The 20,265-nt window shown below is 58.8% G+C and overlaps 1 protein-coding gene across 5 annotated transcripts in view; it reads right to left on the minus strand.

The window, feature by feature from the left end:
- Positions 1-19,723, minus strand: part of PIP5K1C (phosphatidylinositol-4-phosphate 5-kinase type 1 gamma) — a 71,314-nt gene extending 51,591 nt beyond the window's left edge. For 4 of the 5 annotated variants that reach the window (XM_063658247.1, XM_063658246.1, XM_054463725.2 and 1 more), the window contains exon 1: positions 19,529-19,719. In XM_063658247.1, coding sequence (XP_063514317.1) covers positions 19,529-19,622 — 94 coding nt within the window. In that variant the 5' untranslated portion in view covers positions 19,623-19,719. Of the gene's footprint in view, positions 1-19,528 lie in introns of all 5 variants that reach the window. The other variant, XM_054463727.2, reaches the window with a different exon arrangement.
- Positions 19,724-20,265: the final 542 nt, after the last annotated feature.

Raw genomic sequence — 20,265 nt, forward strand, 5'->3', positions numbered from 1 at the left:
ATAGCACAGAGGGGGACAAACAGAAGGTGCCTAAAACTTAGAAAAGGCATCGTGGGCTGGGTGCAGTGGCTCACTCTTTTAATCCCAGCACTTTGGGAGGCTGAGGCGGGCGGATCACCTGAGATCAGGAGTTCGAGACCAGTCTGGCCAACATGGTGAGGCCCCATCTCTACTAAAAATACAAACATTAGCCAGGCGTGGGGGTGCGCGCCTGTAATCCCAGCTACTCAGGAGGCTGAGGCAGAAGAATCGCTCAAACCCAGGAGGCGGAGGTTGCAGTGAGCCGAGATCACGCCACTGCACTCCAGCCTGGACAACAGAGCGAGACTCCATCTCAAAAAAAAAAAAAAAAAAAAAAGCATTGCGGGCCAGGCGCAGTTCTCATGCTTGTCATCCCAGCACATTGGGAGGCCGAGGCGGGAGGATTGCTTGAGCCCAGGAATTCCAGACCAGACTGAGCAACATAGCAAGACCCCATCTCTTCAAAAAATAAAAAAATTATCTGGCGTGGTGACATGTGCCTGTAGTCCCGGCTACTCGGGAGGCTGCAGTGGGAAGACTGCTTGAGCCCTAGAGTTGGAGGCTGCAATGAGCTGTGATGGTGATACTCCATTTCAGCCTGGGTGACAGAGCAAGACTGTCCCTGTAAAAAAATTTAAAAAATAAAACAAAAAGAGCAGAAGCTCTCTTGGAAGCAGCTCCTCCAGCCCCAGTTGAGCCTTCAGAGGAGGCAGTCCTGGCTGACAGCTTCACCACGGCCTCATGAGTCAGGACCACCCAGCTACGTCACTCCCAGACTCCTGACTCAGAAACTGTGTGAGGTCACAGATGTTGCCTCGATGAACATTTCCTAGACAGAGGCCCAGATGGAGAACACCTCACCTCCCCTCCTTCCCTTCCCCTCCCCTCTTCTCCTCCCTCTCCCCTCCTCTCCTCCCCCTCCCTCCTCTCCTCCTCCTCCCCTCCCCTCCCCTCCTCTCCTCCCCCTCCCTCCCCACACCAGGCTTGGTCCTGCCCTAGGGCCTCCGTGCAGGCTGTGCCTCTGCCTGGAACTCTCTCTCCCACCCAATCTTGTTCAGGTCTGGATCAAATGTCACCTCCTCAGAGAGGCCCCTCCCTGGTCACCCTGCCCGCGCTGGGTTTACTTCTTCTCTCTACTCCTTGGATCCTCCACATTTGCTCCCTCTGAGGCCAGAAGCCCGGCCAGGGCAGCAACATCATCTTTCCCCTCTGCAATAGTGCAGACAGCACGAGCCTGGCACGTGGGTAAGGCTGCCTGCAACAGTGTCCTCCTCCCAGGAGTCCCACGGAGGTCTGGGTCCAGGGCACAGTGGGCTTGGCTCAGGAGGGAAACAGGGTTGGACGGGGTCAAGAGCCTGGGGGCGCAGGCTGCTTTCCGTCTCTAACCACGGAGCCACCCTGGAACAACTGGAGCGCAGCGAGGAGCTGGCCAGAGACGAGCTAGCCCACCTTCACCGTGTGTGTGGCGGGGCCCGCACCATATGAGAACCCCATGGCTTAGTCACGCAATCATCCCAACAACCCTGTGACGTAGGCACTATTACTGCTCCCATTATGCAGAGGTGGAAACTGAGGCTCAGAGAGGTCAGATCGTTTGCCTGATCATGCAGCAAAAATGTAGGAGTGGACGCACCTGATTCCAGGAGGTCAGGCCCCAGGCTGCGTCACCACAGCAGGGACGGCAGGAGAGTGAGGAAGAGCCAGGCGGGGGAAGGGCAGAGGGGCCTCCCAGGCAGAGGCACAGCCAGTGCGGAGGCCCCGGGGCAGGACCGTGTCTGGGATCAGCCCGGGCACAGCAGGAGCATCCTGTGCAGAGCACAGCCAGCCCCCACTTCCCCTCCCGGGCAGTCCCACACCTCCCCCACATTGGAGCCCCCGCCACCCCGGCCACTGCTGACTCTGTCTCTGCAGCAGGCCCAGCCCCCAGCACAGGAGAGGCAGAGCAGATGCTTCGGTGCCTGGAGTAGCGCCCACAGCCTCCTGGCTGGGAAGTGGCCTCTGTGTCACCCACTGGACCTCAGGATTCCTCAAAATAAAGACGGAACGATGAGAAGAGCCTCCCGCTCACAGCACTGCGGTGGTAACCACACCAGTCATGCATGAGCACTTCTTTGCCTTATAATTAGAGGCATCAAGATGAGCTCATTGCCGCCCCCTCACCCCACACACATCATCCAGCGCACAATCTCACAGCACTCACGCACAGATGGGGACACCTGCTGCCTGCCAGGGTCTCTTCCATCCCGGGGGCAGGGCTGACCTCCTTCCCCTTGAAAGTGGTCTCAAGCCCTGCTTTGGCCAATCACGTGACGCAGAAGTGACACGGGGGGAATTCTCCCATCAGCCTCTCTGCTCTCTTGGGATCCTTCCAGTACGATGATGGGGCCAGGCTGGACAGCGGCAGTGATGCGGAGAGAGGCCTGGGACAGGAGGCCACTGGGGTGTGCCAGCACAAGCCAGATGCCGCAGCAGAACCGACCTGCTGAGCCCAGCCAAGCCCAGCCAATCCCAGGAAACTGACAGCAAAAGCACTGTGGTGTGAAGCCTCTCGGTGTGGCAGTGGTTTGTTGCATAATCCACAACTCCCACCACAGACGCACCCAGAGCGGGGCCACCACCTGCTCAAGGTCACCCGGCACATAGGGCCCAGGCAGCAAAGCCCCGGGCGGCTCTCTCCCTCTGAGCACCAGGATCTGGTTCCCTGTGACCCACCAGGAGAATTCAAGGTCTTAGTGCCACATGGCTTCCAACACTGCAGACACGTCACTCAGCAGTCAGGGCCAGACACGTGAATCTTAGAAGGTTCCAAGTTATTTCTGGGTGTGGGATGGGGGAGGGTCTCTTACTTTGCAACTTCCATCCTTTGGTGCCATCTGAAATACATATTTTGTCATTTTTATTTATAGAAATGAGGCTTTTCTCAAAGCATTAACACACTCAACTTGTAAAACAGGCAGAGGAAAAGAAAACAAACAGTGTGAACATCTGAAAAAGACGCCCAGACCCCTCTAATGAGAAAAGACATGCTATGAAACCAGCCTGCCAGCAATGGGGTGGGGACGCAGGGGGTCCTCACACAGCTGGAGGTGATGCCTGTGTCAATGGATTCTCCCCGGGGGCAGCCTGCCAGCATTTCTAATGTGTGTGCCCTTGGCAGCAACTTCAATTCTAGAACTTTCTCCTAGATAACTTCGGCACAGGTAAAAAGACAGGAGTCTCGCTGATTATGCGGACCTCATAAGGTCCTACAAAGACTGTCTAAAGCAGGGGCTGGTAAACCACAGTCCAGGGGCCAAACGCAGCCCACTAAAGAAAGTTTTATTGGGCCGGGCACGGTGGCTCACGCCCGTAATCCCAGCACTTTGGGAGGCCAAGGCGGGTGGATCACGAGGTCAGGAGATCGAGACCATCCTGGCTAAAACGGTGAAATCCCATCTCTACTAAAAATACAAAAAATTAGCCGGGCGTGGTGGCGGGCGCCTGTAGTCCCAGCTACTCGGGAGGCTGAGGCAGGAGAATGGCGTGAACCCGGGAGGTGGAGCTTGCAGTGAGCTGAGATCGTGCCACTGCACTCCATCCTGGGTGACACAGCGAGACTCCGTCTCAAAAAAAAAAAAAAAAAAAAAGTTTTATTGGAATATGGCCACACCCATTTGTTCACAAATTGTCTGGCTCCTTAAGTGCTACAACGGCAGTGTGGAGGAGTTGTGACAGAGACCATCTGGATCACAAGCCCTGAAATGTTCATCTTGAGTTTTTTGTGGAGACGGGGTCTTGCACTGTCACCCAGGCTGGAGCACAGTGGTGCCACCATAGCTCACTGCAAGCTCTGCCTCCCTGGTTCATGCCATTCTCCTGCCTCAGCCTCCTGAGTAGCTGGGACTACAGGCGCCACCACACCTGGCTAATTCTTTTCTTTTTCAGAGATGGGGGTCTTGCGTTGTTGCCAAAGCTGGTCTCAAACTCCTGGGCTCAACTGATCCTCCTACCCTGGCTTCCCAAAGCACTGGGATTACAGGCGTGAGCCACTGTACTTAGACTAAAAGCTAAAAAATTTACTATTCAGCCCTTTACAGAGTTTCCTAGCCAGGAACAGTGACTGACACCTGTAATTCTAGCACTTTGGGAGGCTGATCCTCCCAAACACAAATACAAAAATTAGCCGGGCGTGGTGGTGGGCGCCTGTAGTCCCAGCTACTCAGGAGGCTGAGGCAGGAGAATGGCATGAACCAGGGAGGCAGAGCTTGCAGTGAGCTGAGATCGCGCCACTGCACTCCAGCCTGGGCAACAGAGCGAGACTCTGTCTCAAAAAAATAAAAATATAGGCCAGGTACGGTGGTTCACGCCTGTAATCCCAGCACTTTGGGAGGCCAAGGCGGGCAGATCACCTGAGGTCAGGAGTTTGAGACCAGTCTGACCAACATGGAGAAACCCCGTCTCTACTAAAAATACAAAATTAGCCAGAAGTGATGGTGGGCACCCGTAATCCCAGCTACTTGGGAGGCTGAGGCAGGAGAATCACCTGAACCCGGGAGGCAGAGGTTGCAGTGAGCCGAGATCGCGCCATTGCACCCCAGCCTGAGCAACAGGAGCGAAACTCCGTCTCAAAATAAATAAATAAATAAATAAATAAATAAATAAATAAATAAATAAAATCACAAACCTGAATGAATGTAAGAGCTAAAACTATAAAACTACTTTAAAAAATGGGGTAATAAATCTTTGTGACCTTGGATTAGGCAACAATTTCTTAGATAAACACCAAAAGCATAAGCAAGCAAAGAAAAAACAGATCAAGGCCAGGTGCAGTGGCTCACGCCGGTACTCCCAACACTTTAGGAGGCCGAGGTGGGAGGATCGCCTAAGGTCAGCAGTTCGAGAGCAGCCTGGCCAACATGGTAAAACCCTGTCCCTACCAAAAATATAAAAATTAGCTGGGCGTAGTGGCACACACCTGTAATCCCAGCTACTCTGGAAGCTGAAGCAGAAGATTAGCTTGAACCCAGGAGGCAGAGGTTGCAGTGGGCTGAGATCATGCCACTGCACTCCAGCCCGGGTGACAAAATAAAATAAAAACAGATCAAGTGAACTTCATCAAGACTTTTGTGCCTCACAGGACACCAGCAAGAAACTGGAAAGGCAACCTGCAGAATGGGAGAAAGATTTGAATCATCTGTGTGCTAAGGGCCTCACATTTAAAATACATGAACTCACAACCCAATAATAAAAACCAGGCCAGGCAGTGTCACACCTGTCATCTCAACACTTTGGGAGGCCAAGGAGGGAGGATGGCTTGAGTCCAAGACTTTGAGACCAGCCTGGGCAACACAGCAAGACCCTGTCTCTACAAAAATACAAAAATTAGCTGGGGGTGGTGGCAGCGCCTATAGTTCTGGCTACTTGGGAGGCTAAGGTGGGAGGATCGCACCACTGCACTCCAGCCTGGGCAACAGAGTGAGATCCTGTCTCAGAAAACAAGCAGGAAGCACAGACAACAAGAAGAGTTGGTGAAGATGTGGAAAAATGAAAGGCCCGTCTGCTGCAGTGGGAATGTACGACACTGCAGCCACCGAGGGAAACAGTCTGACAGTTCCTCAAATTGTCCCACATCGGGTTTCTGTGACCCCACAATCCCACCCTTGGACATCAACTCAAGAGAAGTGAAAACCCACATCCACACAAAAACTTTACACAAATGTTCACAGCGGCACATCCACAACAGCCAAAAGGGGGAAACAGCCCGAGCATCCACCACCGGCTGAACGGGTCAGCAGGGCCAGGTCATCCACACGCTGGAGCGGGACGCAACCATGAAAAGGGATGAGGCTTTGACACAGGCCACAGCATGGCCGCGCCTTGAGGACGTCACGGTCAGTGACAGGACAAGACACAGAAGGTCACACAGTGCGTGATCCCATTTTCCCATTTCTATGAAATGCCCAGAAAGTGAGTAAGGTGTTGTCAGGGGTTGGAGGAGGGGTAGAGAGTGACAGTTAATGAGTGATGGACAGCTTTCGGGTGATGAGAATATTCTGGACTAAGAGGGGAGAGTTGTACAACTGTGAACATACTAAAACCCATGAACCGTACATTAAAAGTAGGTAAAACGTAGGGTCTGTGAATTACAACCCAATAAAGCTGCTATTTAAAAAGAATTTAAGGCCGGGCACACTGGCTCACGCTTGTAATCCCAGCACTTTGGGAGGCCTAGGCTGGGAGGCCGAGGCAGGCAGATCACGAAGTCAGGAGTTCGAGACCAGCCGGACCAACATGGTGAAACCCCGCCTCTACTAAAAAAAATACAAAAATTACCATCCTGGCTAATACGGTGAAACCATGTCTCTACTAAAAATACAAAAAAAAAATTAGCCGGGCGTGGTGGAGGGCGCCTGTAGTCCCAGCTACTCGGAAGGCTGAGGCAGGAGAATGGCGTGAACCTGGGAAACGGAGCTTGCAGTGAGCCGAGATCGCGCCACTACACTCCAGCCTGGGTGAAAAGAGTGAGACTCCAACTCAAAACAAAAACAAAAAAAATTAGCCAGGCATGGTGGCACATGCCTGTGTCCCAGCTACTCAGGAGGCTGAAATAGGAGAATCATTTGAACCTGGGAGGCGAAGGTTGCAGTGAGCCGAGATTGCGCCACTGCACTCCAGCCTGGGCGACAGACTGAGACTCAGTCTCCAAAAGAAAAGAATTTAAGAAAGAAGTCCAAGTACGCAATAAGGAATATGTCCCAAACACGGGGCAGGAAAGGAAGCAAGGACCCACAGGTGCAGGGAGCGGTGAGGGCCTGTGGGAAGGGGACACAGACGCACATACACGCACACATGCACAAGCACACACATGCACACACACAGATACACACATGCATACATGCACACAAACGCACAGGCCCTCAGAGGATACCACAGGACACTTGCGGGACACAGCAAGGAAGGGGTGAGGTGGCTGGAGGGGAGGGTACACCTGGGGGACCCCAGCACGGTGGAGGGACAGCCTGGGGTCCACCCGAGCAGTAGGCCGCCCCTCGTCCTTGCCCCTTCTTGCTTCTCCCGGCCGGGTGCTCCCCGCAGGGCACAGAGTCATCCCTTTCCCCGCAGCAGGTGGGCGGGCGGGAGCCAGGGCGGTAAACAGGAAGCCCTGCGCAGGCGGGCGGAGCATCCAGAACTCCGCAGGCCCTGAGCTGTTGGGCCGTTTCCCAGGGCCCCAGTGTCCAGAGAGAAAGAGGCTCCACTGTCAGCACCAAGCTCCCGGGCGGGTCAGGGCAGGAGGCTGTGGGGCGTGGCCAGCCCGCAGGTGGCGGGCCGACGGGATGGGTCAGGGTGCACAGAGGACACGCTTCCCTGGGGGAAGCCCGGCCCGTGCGGGCTGTGGGAGATCCTGATGGGCCCCGAGCTGAGGCTCCCGCTGCCAGGGTCTGCGCTGTGGCCCCCACCTCCTTGTGGGCTCATCTCCAGCACAGCAGAGGTGGACGTCCCTCGCGGCTGGCTCCCCAGTGTCCCCGTCCTCCAGGGGCCCAGCATCCCTCCGGCAAGTACAGTGGCCCTGAAGGGAATTCCTTCCAGGGCCTGAGGTTAGGCCGTGGTGGGAAACAGAGCGGGGTGCCGCCGGGGAGCCCCCAGGGGCTCGTGTTCCTCATCTGCGGGTGAGAGGGCCCCTGGTCCCCTGCTGTGGGCGGGGAGGGGTCTAGAAGACTGGAAGGCTATTTCCAGGGCAGCACCCCCAGGACTCTGGGGCACACACGTCCCCAGGCAGCTCTGGTCCTCGCCCCCTGGTTTCAGCTCCTGCTGTGAGCACCTGGCCTTTCCCTGGTCCACTGAGAGCCGCGTGTGTTTTTTGCAGTTTTGCTGGTGATTTTGCTGTTGAAATTGCCCCCCCAGGCATTGTCCTCAGGTGGTTTCGTGTCCCTCAGGGCTAGAGACCCGGATGAGCCCCATGGAGAAACCCGTAGTGAAGAGAAGCTTTGCTCAAACAGGACTGAGAGCGGAAAGAGAGAGAGAGAGAGGAGAGAGGGGGGAGAACGACAGCGAGAGAGACACACCGAGCGGGTGGGCCGGGCGGGGAAGGGGGACCCGTGCCCACGTCACCATGGCCCCCCACCCTGTTTTTGAGCCCCCACCCAGCCGCATACACGCCCCAGGGTCCCCCTTCCAGCCTCGCCCCCAACACAGAGCCCGCAAACGGGCGGGGGGCCCGGAGAGTGCCCGGGATGGGGTGGGTGGGGCAGGATTGGCGCACGCAGCCTACGGTCCGTGAGCTCCCTGTGGCTAAATCAACAACATGGGTGTCTTTAAAATTTTCTTAGGATCTCACTCTGTCACCCAGGCTGGAGTGCAGTGGTGCAATCACGGCTCACTGCAGCCTCAAACTCCTGGGCTCAAGTGATCCAGTGATCCTCCCGCCTCGGCCTCCCAAAGTGCTGGGATTACAGGTGTGAGCCACCGCACCCAGCCCTAAAATAAGACGCCTTGGAATAGAAACGAACATACAACAAGGTTACGTATCGACTGGCTGATGGAAACGTCGTGCCCAAAGGCTAGCAGAAACCCAACCTTGGGTTTCCCCGGAGCCAGGGCTCAGTGTGCGCCTGAAGTGTCTGCAGCAGCTTCACAAAGGAACTACCACAAACAGGCCCGGCGCAGTGGCTCATGCCTGTAACCCCGGCACTATGGGAGGCTGAGGTGGGTGGATCACCAGGTCAGGAGTTCGAGACCTGCCTGGCCAACATGGTGAAACCCCGTCTCTACTAAAAATACAAAAAATTAGCCGGGTGTGGTGGTGGATGCCTGTAATCCCAGCTACTCGGGAGGCTGAGGCAGCAGAATCGCTTGAAACCGGAAGACAGAGGTTTAGGTGAGCTGAGATCGCACCACTGCACTCCAGCCTGGGCAAAAGGGCAAAACTCCGTCTCAAAAAAATAAAATAAAGAACTACCACAAATAACGGAACTGGCTGCTTCAGGCAGAGAGGCACCATGACAGCGATCGACACGCAAATGGCCTGACAAAAATCACACACACACACACTAACACACACTCACACAAACTCACATGAACTCACACACAAACTTGCACACATGCACACTCACTAACGCACACACTCCCACACACACAGAATGATAAAGACATGACAAAATGTTAGCAGCTGGTGGATCTCTGTGCGGGCTGTACGGGTGTTCACTGTGGCATTCTTGCCCTTTCTATAGACTGGAAAGCTTTCCAAATTATTTTTAAAAGCCTAATATAATCTGAGCCCCAAGTGTATGGGCCAGAGAAACACCTGGGGTGACGGTCATTATCTCCACAGAGATGGAGAGGGTGAGGTGGGACTCACTTTTTACTCACTGCACGTCTGATTACCGTGTTTTTTTTTTTTTAACTGTGAGCATGTTATCATTTGTTCAAGATGAGACATGGCCGTAGCATGAAGGCAAAGGCAGAGGAGTGGAGCAGAATAAAATGTCCAGAAATAGCCCGGGCGCACTGGCTCACACCTGTAACCCCAGCACTTCGGGAAGCCAAGGCAAGAGGATCACTTGAGGCCAGGAGCTCGAGACCAGCCTGGGCAACTTGGCAAGACCCTGTCCCCACAACAGATGAAAAATTAGCCATGCATGGTGGCGCACACCTGCAGTCCCAGCTAGTTGGGAGGCTGGTTTGAACCCAGGAGGTCAAGGCTGCAGTGAGCTACAATCGTGTCACTGAACTCTAGCCTGGGTGATACAGTGAGACCCTGTCTTAAAAAAAAAAAAAAAAGAATTGAAATGTGAACAAAAAAGAAGCTAAGTTATAAAAGTCTTAGCAGAATTTAATCATAACTTCAGACAGGAAGACTTTCCCATCCATGACACCAAACTAGGAAACCGAAAAAGGAAAGAGTGATAAGTTTGACCACATAAACCCCAAAATACCTGTCGGATGCTAACGATCATCATAGGAGAAGATGGCCAAAGAAGTACCTGTGCTTGTGTCACCAATAAATGAGTAGCTGCCATAACAAATAAAGAGCTCCTACGAATCAACAAAATGGTGACAGATAACTGTAGACTGGGAAAGACACAATCATAGAGGTCCCAGAAAATGAGGTCAGAGTTCAACCTGACGTGCGTGCTTACAAGGAGCTCTGCGAGGAAAATGGGCTGGGGAGGGTCAAGGTCAGGGCCACGGAGCTTGCAGGAGCTGAGGCAGCTCAGAGCCAGCCTCGGTGGTGACCCTGTCTCCCTGGTGGGGACACTCCATTTTCCAGCTCTTGACAGAAACACAGGTGACCTTTGGGAGGAGCGGGAGGGAGCTCCCGTGTGGCGAGTTCCTTCGCCTCGAGTGGTCTCTGCTCCCCTTGTGGAAACGCAGTTCCAAGAAAACAAAGAGGAAATGCTGAGAAGAGCCACAAGGACTTTTTCTCTGAGTCACAGAAAGACGAATATACGCTGCAATGACGCAGTGAGGGAAGAAGTCGCCTTGCGCCCATATGGCTGCTGAAGATGGGAGAGATGGACGCATCCTCCGCTGCCGGAACACGGAGCGCCCGGTCTGGTACAGTGCTGATGCCGCGTTTTGTTTTCTGGATTTTACGACATCTTGGGGGCCTCGCTAATCTGGGGATGATGGCCCCTTCCAGGGTTAGCGGATTCCTAAATGTTGCAAATGGCCCGCCTGCGAGCACACTGTGACGTGCAGAGCAACCAACCGCGAGCCCACGCACCTGATCAAACTCCCACGCACCATGCCCAGGTTCCCTGCCCTGAATCACCCCAGGGCCAGCTCCCAGAACAGGGACCACCCCAACAGCCAGGAGCCGCAAACAGTCGGGAGTCAAACCCGCCCATCCTAGGCACAGCCAGCCCACCTACCCCGCCTGGCCCGTCCCTTCCAACCAAAGCCTCACACAGGCCCTGGCCTGACCCTCCTGCCCTCTGGCTCGTGCCTGATGCCAGTGCTGTGTAGGGTGGCCCTGCATGGGTGTCACCCGGGCCCCTTCTCTTGGGAACTGTAACACAAGAGCTTTTCAATAGCAGTCACCTCCTGCTCTCTTGGCCTCACCAAGCCTGATTTAAACCAATCAGAGCGCATTTGAATACAGGTACCACCTTTCTGGGTTACAGAAGCATGGAGCCTTTACTGCACTGAGGGTGACAGCACCTCTGTCAACCTGGGATCTGAGAGATCAGGGGAGCAAAACCACCAAAGCCCCCAACACAAGCGAGAAACGAGCCTCTGGGATGGCTGGGAGAGTGGGGATGTTTGTTTTAGCAGCAGACGCCAAGCCAGGCTGACTCATACACAACCGCAGGCACCGGGCCCCGAGGCAGCTGCTCCCACCCCAGGCTCTTTTCCCTGCCCCAGCAGCCCTGCCCATGTCAGCGCACGCAGCGTGGCCAGTCCCAGCACCGCACGGGAAGGGTGCACAGTGGGAGCTGCCCGCTCACATCCCTGTCCCCACTCCCTGGGCGCCCACCATGGACAGGGCTGGCTCTGAGCCTTTTGTGTGCATTGACTCATCTAAATCCTCAAGGGACATTGCTTTCCAAATGAGGAAACTGAGGCACGGAGCAGCTGGGCAACCGAACCCAATCATCTCAGCTGTCCTCCTACCAACAGCGTGATGGAACAGAGACACCGTCCACTGAGCACGGCCACCACCAGGGTCCTGACGGCCCCACCCAGTCCCACTGCCGGCTCCCACCACTGCCCCCAACGCTCCCTACAGGGGCTCCTGGGGCCTCCCTCGCAGCTAGGCCATGCTGGGCCCCGGTGGCCCCCACACTGCCCTTCCTGCATCCATCTTGGCTGAGGGCAGCTCTGTCCTTCCAGGGCTCAGGCTAAAATCTTGATTTCAAACTCAATCCCCCCTCAGCCCCACACTCAACCTTCAAAAGGTCCTGCTGGCTCTGCTTCCAAAATCCATCCCAGATGGCCCACTGCTCATGGTCCCCGCCTGGCCCAGCCCCAGCTTCACCCACCTGGGCCAGCACAGTCCCCTCTGCCCTGGTTCCCCTAGCCCAGCTCCCACCCTCACCCCCTCTGTCCTCCCCACAGCAGCCACCAGGGGGTGCCTGTGAGCTCCTGAGTTGCACCCATCCCTCCCCTGCCCGCAGCCCTCCATGGCTCCCACCTCCCTTGGGGTCAAAGCCCAAGTCCTCCCTGCGGCCCACAAGGCCCTGCACACCGTGCCCCGTCCCCTCCCTGCCCTCCCCTCCTCACTGTTCCTCTAAAACACCAGGCATGGTCCTGCCCCAGAGCCTCTGCACAGTGCCTCTGCGGGACAGCTCCCTCCACACTTCCACGACCCCTCGCTTCCCCTGGATCTCTGTTCAAGCGTGGCCCCCGAGTCCCCAGCCTTGAGGGCACCTCCTCCGCCGCTCTCTCCCCTCCTCTGCTCGGCTCTTCTCCCAGGCACTTGTCTCGTCCACTGCGTTGTGTATTTTGCTTTTCTTTACTGTCTGCATGTCCTGGCCCCACTCCCAGAGTTCCTGAGGGGGCCTGGCCCTCTCGTTCCCCCGGCCCCCAGCACCCGGCCAAAGCACACGCAGGAAAGCACACGTAGACGATGCCCGAACCACACCCCACTCCCCCAAACCTTCAGCAGCAGCCCCGCCTGCAGAGTGGAGGCATGAGGCGTTTGAGTGGAGGAGAGCGGCCGGGCAGGGTGCTGGGGTCCTCTCTTCACTCAGCCAGAGGCTGGGTCCCCTCGCACCCCCACGCCAGCTCAGGCACCTGGGGGCCCTCATGCTCGACTCCAGCCCCTCCCAAGCTGGCCTCTCAGGGTGGCGAGGAGGCAGGTGCAGGGGCTCCGAGCTAATCCCCTCAGGCTGTAATCCCCATGAGTACTGGCACCACCTCGGGCCCCTGTCCAGCTGGCGCCTGCCGGCAAATCCTTGCAGGGTCTTGCCCGGCCTGGTCCTGCGTGAAGGGACACGCTGCCGGGGCCAGGCGGCAGGCGGCAGGGAGGCCTGGGCCCCGCTCCTCGTTCACAGCCCCACCCTGTGTGGACTCTCCAGCCCTCCAGGAGCCTCGGTTTCCCCATCTGTAAAGAAAGACCCACGTCGTGCAGCTTCCCAGGGGCTGGGGCGTCACCCATCCCTGTCCTGCCAGGCACTCAGGACACCCACAGCTCTTGCTCCAAAAGGGAAAGCAGGGGCCACCGTGGGGGTGCATGCCTGTAACCCCAGCACTTTGGGAGGCAGAGGCAGGAGGGCTGCTTGGGACCAAGGGTTCGAGACCCTCGGACCCTGGACAACATAGTGAGACCTCATCTCTACAAAAAAGTTTTAAAAATTTAAAACAGGCCGGGCGTGGTGGCTCACGCCTGTAATCCCAGCACTTTGGGAGGCCAAGGCAGGCAGATCACAAGGTCAGGAGATCAACACCCTCCTGGCTAACACGGTGAAACCTCGTCTCTACTAAAAACACAAAAAATTAGCCGGGCGTGGTGGCGGGTGCCTGTAGTCCCAGCTACTCGGGAGGCTGAGGCAGGAGAATGGCGTGAATCTAGGAGGCGGAGCTTGCAGTGAGCCGAGATCGCACCACTGCACTCCAGCCTGGGCGAGACAGCGAGGCTCCATCTCAAAAAAAAAAAATTTTAAAACAAAGGGAAGTCACTTGCTCAGAGGCACACGGGTCTAAGCGGCCAAGGCAGGCTCAGCCCACACCAGGCCCTGGGACCACCCTGCCCAGGCTCCCGGAGCCTCCACCTGCTTTGGGGGTCCCCACTGCCTGCTCACCCCACATCGGCACACGCCTGCCACAGTGCCTGGGCTCCCAGTCCTGCTCTGTCCTCAGTCCTCGCCACCCTGGCCACCAGCTCCAGGGCCCAGGCCAAAATCCTTCCAGGCCCCTCGTCTCCCTCCAGGCACCGGCGCCACTCACCTGGACACCTGCCCCAACCCCACAGAGCGCTGCCCACAGACCATCCCCCACCAGGCGCTGTGAATCGGGCTCGCCACCCCACTCAGATGCCAGCGCCACCCGCTGTCCTCAGGCCCAACCCCAGGCGACCCTCTCCCACCCGCTGTCCTCAGGCCCGACCCCAGGCGACCCTCTCCCACCACGTTGCCTTCACTTCTGCGGCTCAAGCGGGTGCAGCAAGTTCCCATCCCATGGCCTCGGCGCGACTGTTCCGCTGCCTACGTCGCCTGAGCCGCAGCCCACCCTTATTCAGCTCGTGGCGACAGTCACCTCCCTCCAAGTCCTCGGCTGCCACAGGCCTGGCCACTTGACCTCCCAGGTGCCTTCACCACACTCACCACCGCCCAACGCGGCCTGGCTCTGGACTGGGCAAACATCTTCCGTAAAGGACCGGGCAGTGAGTGTTTTCGGCTTTGTGGGACATGCGGCCCCAAGCATGGCCACTCAGCTCCCAGCTCTGCCGCTGCAGCGTGGGGGCCACCAAGGCCAGCAAGGGAACAAATGGTGTGGCCGTTGCCAATAGAACTTTGTTGACAAGAAGTGGCATGGACAGATTCGGGTGGGGTCTCACGTGGCCACTTGTTCCCATCCGTAGCCTGACGCCCAGCAACCTGAGGGCTCCAAGGGGTCAGCGAGGCAGTCCCGTTGGCACCAGAAGACCAAGCACCCTGAGCCCCACCTGGCCCACACGAGGTGCTCAACCAAGGTCTGGAGCCCAGGAGTGGACCTCACGCTTTCACGAGCCCTGACTCCCACGGCGGACCCCAGTGCCCAGGTGAGCTCGCTTGGCACCTGGCCCCCCGGAAGCAGCACACGAAGGGGACTCCCTCTCCTCCAACAGCAACCTGGGACAGAGGGGGCACCCAGCTTTCTCACGGGGCCGGCTGCCTGTCCTGTGCCTTCTAAGGGCTTTACCCCATGATTCTCCATGCAGCCCAGGAGAAAGGCAGCCATCACACCCACTTTACAGACAGGGACACCGAGGCCGCACGTCCCCGGCTGGCATGCAATGGCGCCGGGTGTGAACCCAGGAGGGCCGGCCCCCGAGGCCTCTCCACTGGGACACCCAGGCTGTGGCGGTCACAGTGCCTGACCTGCATCCTGGGAGGCGGCCAGCGCAGGAGAGAATGGGGAACTTTCCGTCCCCAGCGTCCTCAGCCTCTGCCTGGGCCCTGCTGACTTGCAACAAGAGACACCACAATCCCACTGACCCTTTTTTTTTTTTTTTTTTTGAGATACGATTCTGCTGTCACCCAGGCATGCAGTGGCACGATCACAGCTCAGTGCAGCCTCGGCCTCCCAAGCTCAGGTGATCCTCCTGCCTCAGCCTCCTGAGTCGCTGGAACTACAGGTGCATGCCATTACGTCTAGCTGCCTCTTTTAATTTTTTTTAGTAGAGACAGGGGTCTTGCTATGTTGCTCCAGGGTGGTCTCAAACTCCTGAGGTCAAGTGATCCTCCTGCCTCAGCCTCCCAAAATGCTAGGATTACAGCTGTGAGCCACCGTGCCCGGCCTCCCTGACCTTTTGCGCAGACCACCACAGCTACGGGGAGGCCCTGGTGGCGGTGCTGACTCCCTGCCCGGCCGCCCTGTGACCACGCTACACTGCTCCAGGCACGCGGGGCCTCTGCTGGGGCCACGCCCTGTTCCTGCCCACCGCCCACAGGTCTCCCTCGGATGCCACCTTCTTGGCACGGCCTTCCCAAGCACCCCCTTCTACCTTGCCCTTCCTCCCTGGCACTGCTGCCCTCATGCACCTGATGTCCACCAGGATCTGCACTGCGCTGAGCTCTTCCGGGCGCAGGGGACACCGCAGGAGTGGCACAGACGGCCTTGGCCCTCGCGGAGCTCTCGCTCAGGAGGAGATGGTCAGAAAACATGTCAGCAGAGCCATATGTTTCGGTGGTGACAAACGCTATGGTGGCACAAACAGGGAAGAGGAACAGGGAGGGCAGGGGACGGAGGAGGGGAGGCCGCTGTGTGGTGACAGCAGGGCAGGGAGGCCTCACGGAGAGGAGATGCTCCCGCAAAACCTGGAGAACGCTAAGGGAGCGAAGGACACAGATAGGAGAAGGGGCATTCCGGGGTTGGGGGGGGCAGCCGTGCAAAGGCCCCGGGGCAGGACCATGCCCTGCATGCTGGAGGAACAGTGAGGGGCCCATGGGCTTGCAGCAGAGCGCGGAGGGGAGGGTGGGGAGGGCAGAGCGCGGAGGGGAGGGCAGGGAGGGTCCCGGGCAGGCTGTGCAGGGCCTGATGGGCTTCAAGGAGGACTGTGTCTTTGACCCCGAGGGAGGTGGGAGCCATGGAGGGCTGTGAGCAGAGGAGAGGCGGAACTCGGGCAGCTGGTTTTTAATGGGGTCCTTCTGGAATGTGGGACAGGGAACAGATGAAGAGCAGGGGCGCCGGGCCTGGCTCAGGGGGCAAAGGAGGACCGAGCTGGACTGAGGAGGACCGAGCTGGATGAAGGAGGACCAAGCTGGACCGAGGAGGACCGAGCTGGACGAAGGAGGACCGAACTGGACCGAGGAGGACCGAGCTGGACAGAGGAGGACCGAGCTGGACAGAGGAGGACCGAGCTGGACAGAGGAGGACCAAGCTGGACAGAGGAGGACCAAGCTGGACCGGGGAGGACTGCGCTGGACAGAGGAGGACCAAGCTGGACCGGGGAGGACTGAGCTGGATGGAGGAGGACTGAGCTGGACCAAGCTGGACGGAGGAGGACCGAGCTGGACCCGGGAGGACCGAGCTGGATGAAGGAGGACCGAACTGGACCGAGGAGGACCGAACTGGACCGGGGAGGACCAAGCCAGACAGAGGAGGACCAAGCTGGACCGGGGAGGACCAAGCTGGACCGGGGAGGACCAAGCTGGACCCGGGAGAGGCAGAGGACAGGGAAGGAGTCCACTAGTGGGTTCTGGGCCAGTTCTGAAGGTGAAGCTGACATCATTTGCCGCCAGATCAGCTGTGGGAGTGGGGCAGGGGCAGGGATGGAGCTGACCGTTCTGGGGCATCACAGACAGAGGACAGCCTGGGAGAGGCTCAGACACACCCAGGCCACAGCTCAGACCAAACTCCACCACAGGCCATTGGCCCCCACAGCGGGCACAGCCGCAGCCCAAGCCCCAGCCTTCCCGAGACCGCCCCCACATGCCCCACAGCCACGGCACATGGAGACGCCATTCAGGCCACGCCTCAGGAGCTGGGAACCCGGGCAATTAGAGGAACCAGATTGTAAACACCAACGAGACATTGCTTTGCCTCCCATCGAGTCGGCCGAAATCGCCAAGGATGATGACACTGGGAGCTGGCAGTGCCGTGGGAAACGGGCAGCCTCCCTCGGCCCCTGTCGGACAAGGCTTCCGCTGTAGCTGAGCTTTCTGGAAGGTGTCGCCATCGCTCCTAACAGCGAGAGGTGACTCCAGAAACCACCGGCATGGGCCTCAGCAGGGGCCTGGAGGCACCGATGGTGGAGAGGCCCAAAGGGGGCGGCCAACCAGCACGACAATCACCAAGCATGAACACCAACTCATCCCAGGCTCAGCCAGCCCCCGGCAGACACGGTCATCACCCCATTTCACAGACGGGACACTGAAGCCCGGGGAAGTGATGGCCACACAGCACCTGAAGCATGGAGCTGGGAGGGGGACCCCGGCAGGACCAACTCTGGGCCTCCCCCTCAACCACTGCCTGGCACTCGCCCTCTCTACAAACCGATACCAACATAGCGTGGGGAGACTCCAGACGACCACAGATAAAAAGCAAGCAGTTCACAGAGTCATAAACGTGTGGCATTTCTCACCAGGGCCGTCCTGCCCCCAGGGGACACTGAAAGATGTCTGGGTCACTTGTGGCTGTCACAACTGGCAGGTGCTCCTGGCATGCAGTGGGCAGAAGCCAGGGGCGCTGCTCAGCACCCCTAATTTCCTGGCTCAAAATACCTCTGCCAAGGCAGAGAAGCCCCAGTGAGGCATGAAACCATCTCGGTGAAGAACAAGCAGGCCCCTTTATGTGCTCACGTCTCTGCAGCCCAGCCAGGCACAACCTAAACTCACCAGCGCTAACATCAGGAGGGATGGCATTGGAGGAGTGAGGCAACTCTGAATTTTAAAAATTCAGAGGCAATAATATATGGCCAGCTGGGGTCAGATTTCTGTGGATTTCAGGGATGGGCAGAGATGCCAGACCCTGACCTTCCAGCCCTCCCCGCCCCCGACTCCCCCACCCCCCCCACCACCATGCTCAGCCTGGAGCTGGCAACTTTATCTGTCCCCAGTGCTCCCAGAGCCCCTGATAAGATGAATGGTCGCGGTGTGGTTTTCTTTTGGTCAGCGAGTCCTGGGCTACTTTGTCTCTGACCAGCTGGGGTCAGAGGGCTGACAGCGGAAGTTGGGGGGCCCAAGAAAGGAACCCGGGCTGGGGCCTGGTGCCCTGCCTGGGTTCCTCCACCATGTCTCTTGCTGGCCAGGCCAGGACACCGGCTGCCCGCAAAGAAAGCGGCGAGGCCACTGGCTCTGGGGAAGGAACCGGGTCACCTACCAAGAGGTTCCAGATGGCCGCCGGGAGGGAAGCCACGAGTGTCTTTCAAGGCGGGGGGTGGGTGGGGGGACTTGATGACTTCCACACTCTTTCTCTCTCTCTCTCCAGACATCTCCCCCAACTCCCAGGCAGCACGCATCGCCCGCCCGCCCGCTTGCCCGCCTGCCAACCAAGGAAGCTTCGGGAGGCCTGGGGGGAGAAGGAGGACGGATGCCCGTGTGGGTGTCTACAGAGACGCTGCTGCTGGCTGCCTGGGAGGGGCAGAGGATTTTGTGAATCCGGAAACTTCCGATTTGGGAGCTTGTGACCTCGACTGAGAAGGAACTGTTCCCTTCCTCTGGGCTCTGCACACCGTCCCCACAGAAGGGAAGGCCCAGCTGCCCCCACCTACCCGGCTGGAGGACCAGGAAGCAGCCAAACGGGGCTTGAGACAGCCGTGCCCCCCCGCCCAGCCCGCAGCCCCACCAGTGTGTCCTGGGGGAAGGCTTGGGGAGAGGGAAAGGGGGCGACAGGGCACCCTGTGTGCACAGCCGGGGCGGTGGAGGCATCTTCAGATGTCACCCTTTTCCTCCCCTCATTTTAGCAAGGAGGTAAACTGAGGCCCAGGAAGGTGAGGAAAGGTCGCGCACCCGGACCCAGGTCTGGGAACTTACAGAAAGGGAGGTGACATCAGGAGGCGGGCATGCACGGCCTCAGAGACCCCCGCCTCCTCCACCCAAGCAGCCGCCACTCACACGCCGGGCAGCCCCGGAGAGCGGGTCAGGCAGAACGGGGATCCCCAGCGGCGCCCACGCCGAGTCGCCCCCGGCCCGGGAGCGTTGGAAGGTAGCCCCTCGCAGGCCTCCCGCTTCCCGGCGCGGCTTCAGCCCCGTCCTCCCCGGGGCTCCAGGGGACTGCCCCGCCCCAGGCTCCTGGAACCGGCGGCGCCCCTGCAGCGACCGTGCAGCCCCCGCCCCGGCCCCGCAGCCCCCGCCCCGGCCCCGCAGCCCCGCAGCCCCGCAGCCCCACGACCCTCGGCGCTCGGACGAGCCCAGCGGGCCGCAGCCCCGGGAGGCCGGGCCGTTACCTGCCGCCGCCCCGCTCTCTGCCGCCCACGCCGCCTCCGAGGGCACGGCCCCCGCCTCGGCGCTCTCCGCCTCGTCCGGCACCTCCAGCTCCATGGCCGCGCGCGGACGGCGGCGGGGGCGCCCGAGGGGAACCCGAGCTGCGACCGCCGCCGCCGAACAACAAGCGCCGCCGGCCAAGGGAGGGCGCGCCGGGCCGGCGCGGGGCGGACGGGGCGGGGCCTGCGTGCGTGCGACGCCGCGGGCGGCGCGCAGCCAATCGGGGCTCGGGGGCGGGGCCTGCTTGCGCCCCCTCCCCCTCCCCCCCACCCCACATCCAGGAGCGCCTCGAGTGCCCCCTCGCGCCCAGGGGTGGGAGTACAGCGCCAGGCTCGCCATTCCATCGTATTAGGTCAGTAAGATTGACAGGCACGATACGTATCAATAACATTGCTGTTCACAACACATACCAATAACATGGATCTACACAACACATGCCAATAATATGGATCTAAACAGCACATGCCAATAACAGGGTCCTGCACAGCGCATGACAATAACATGGATCTGGCCGGGCGCGGTGACTCACGCCTATATTCCCGGCACTTTGGGAGGCGGAGGAGGGCAGATCACCCGAGGTCAGGAGTTCAAGACCATCCTGACCAACATGGTGAAATCCTGTCTCTACTAAAAATACAAAAAATAGCTGGGCGTGGTGGTGCATACCTGTAATCGCAGCTACTTGGGAGGCTGAGGCAGG

This window comes from Pongo pygmaeus, chromosome 20 (genome assembly GCF_028885625.2).
Source record: "Pongo pygmaeus isolate AG05252 chromosome 20, NHGRI_mPonPyg2-v2.0_pri, whole genome shotgun sequence".
Classification (NCBI taxonomy): domain Eukaryota; kingdom Metazoa; phylum Chordata; class Mammalia; order Primates; family Hominidae; genus Pongo; species Pongo pygmaeus.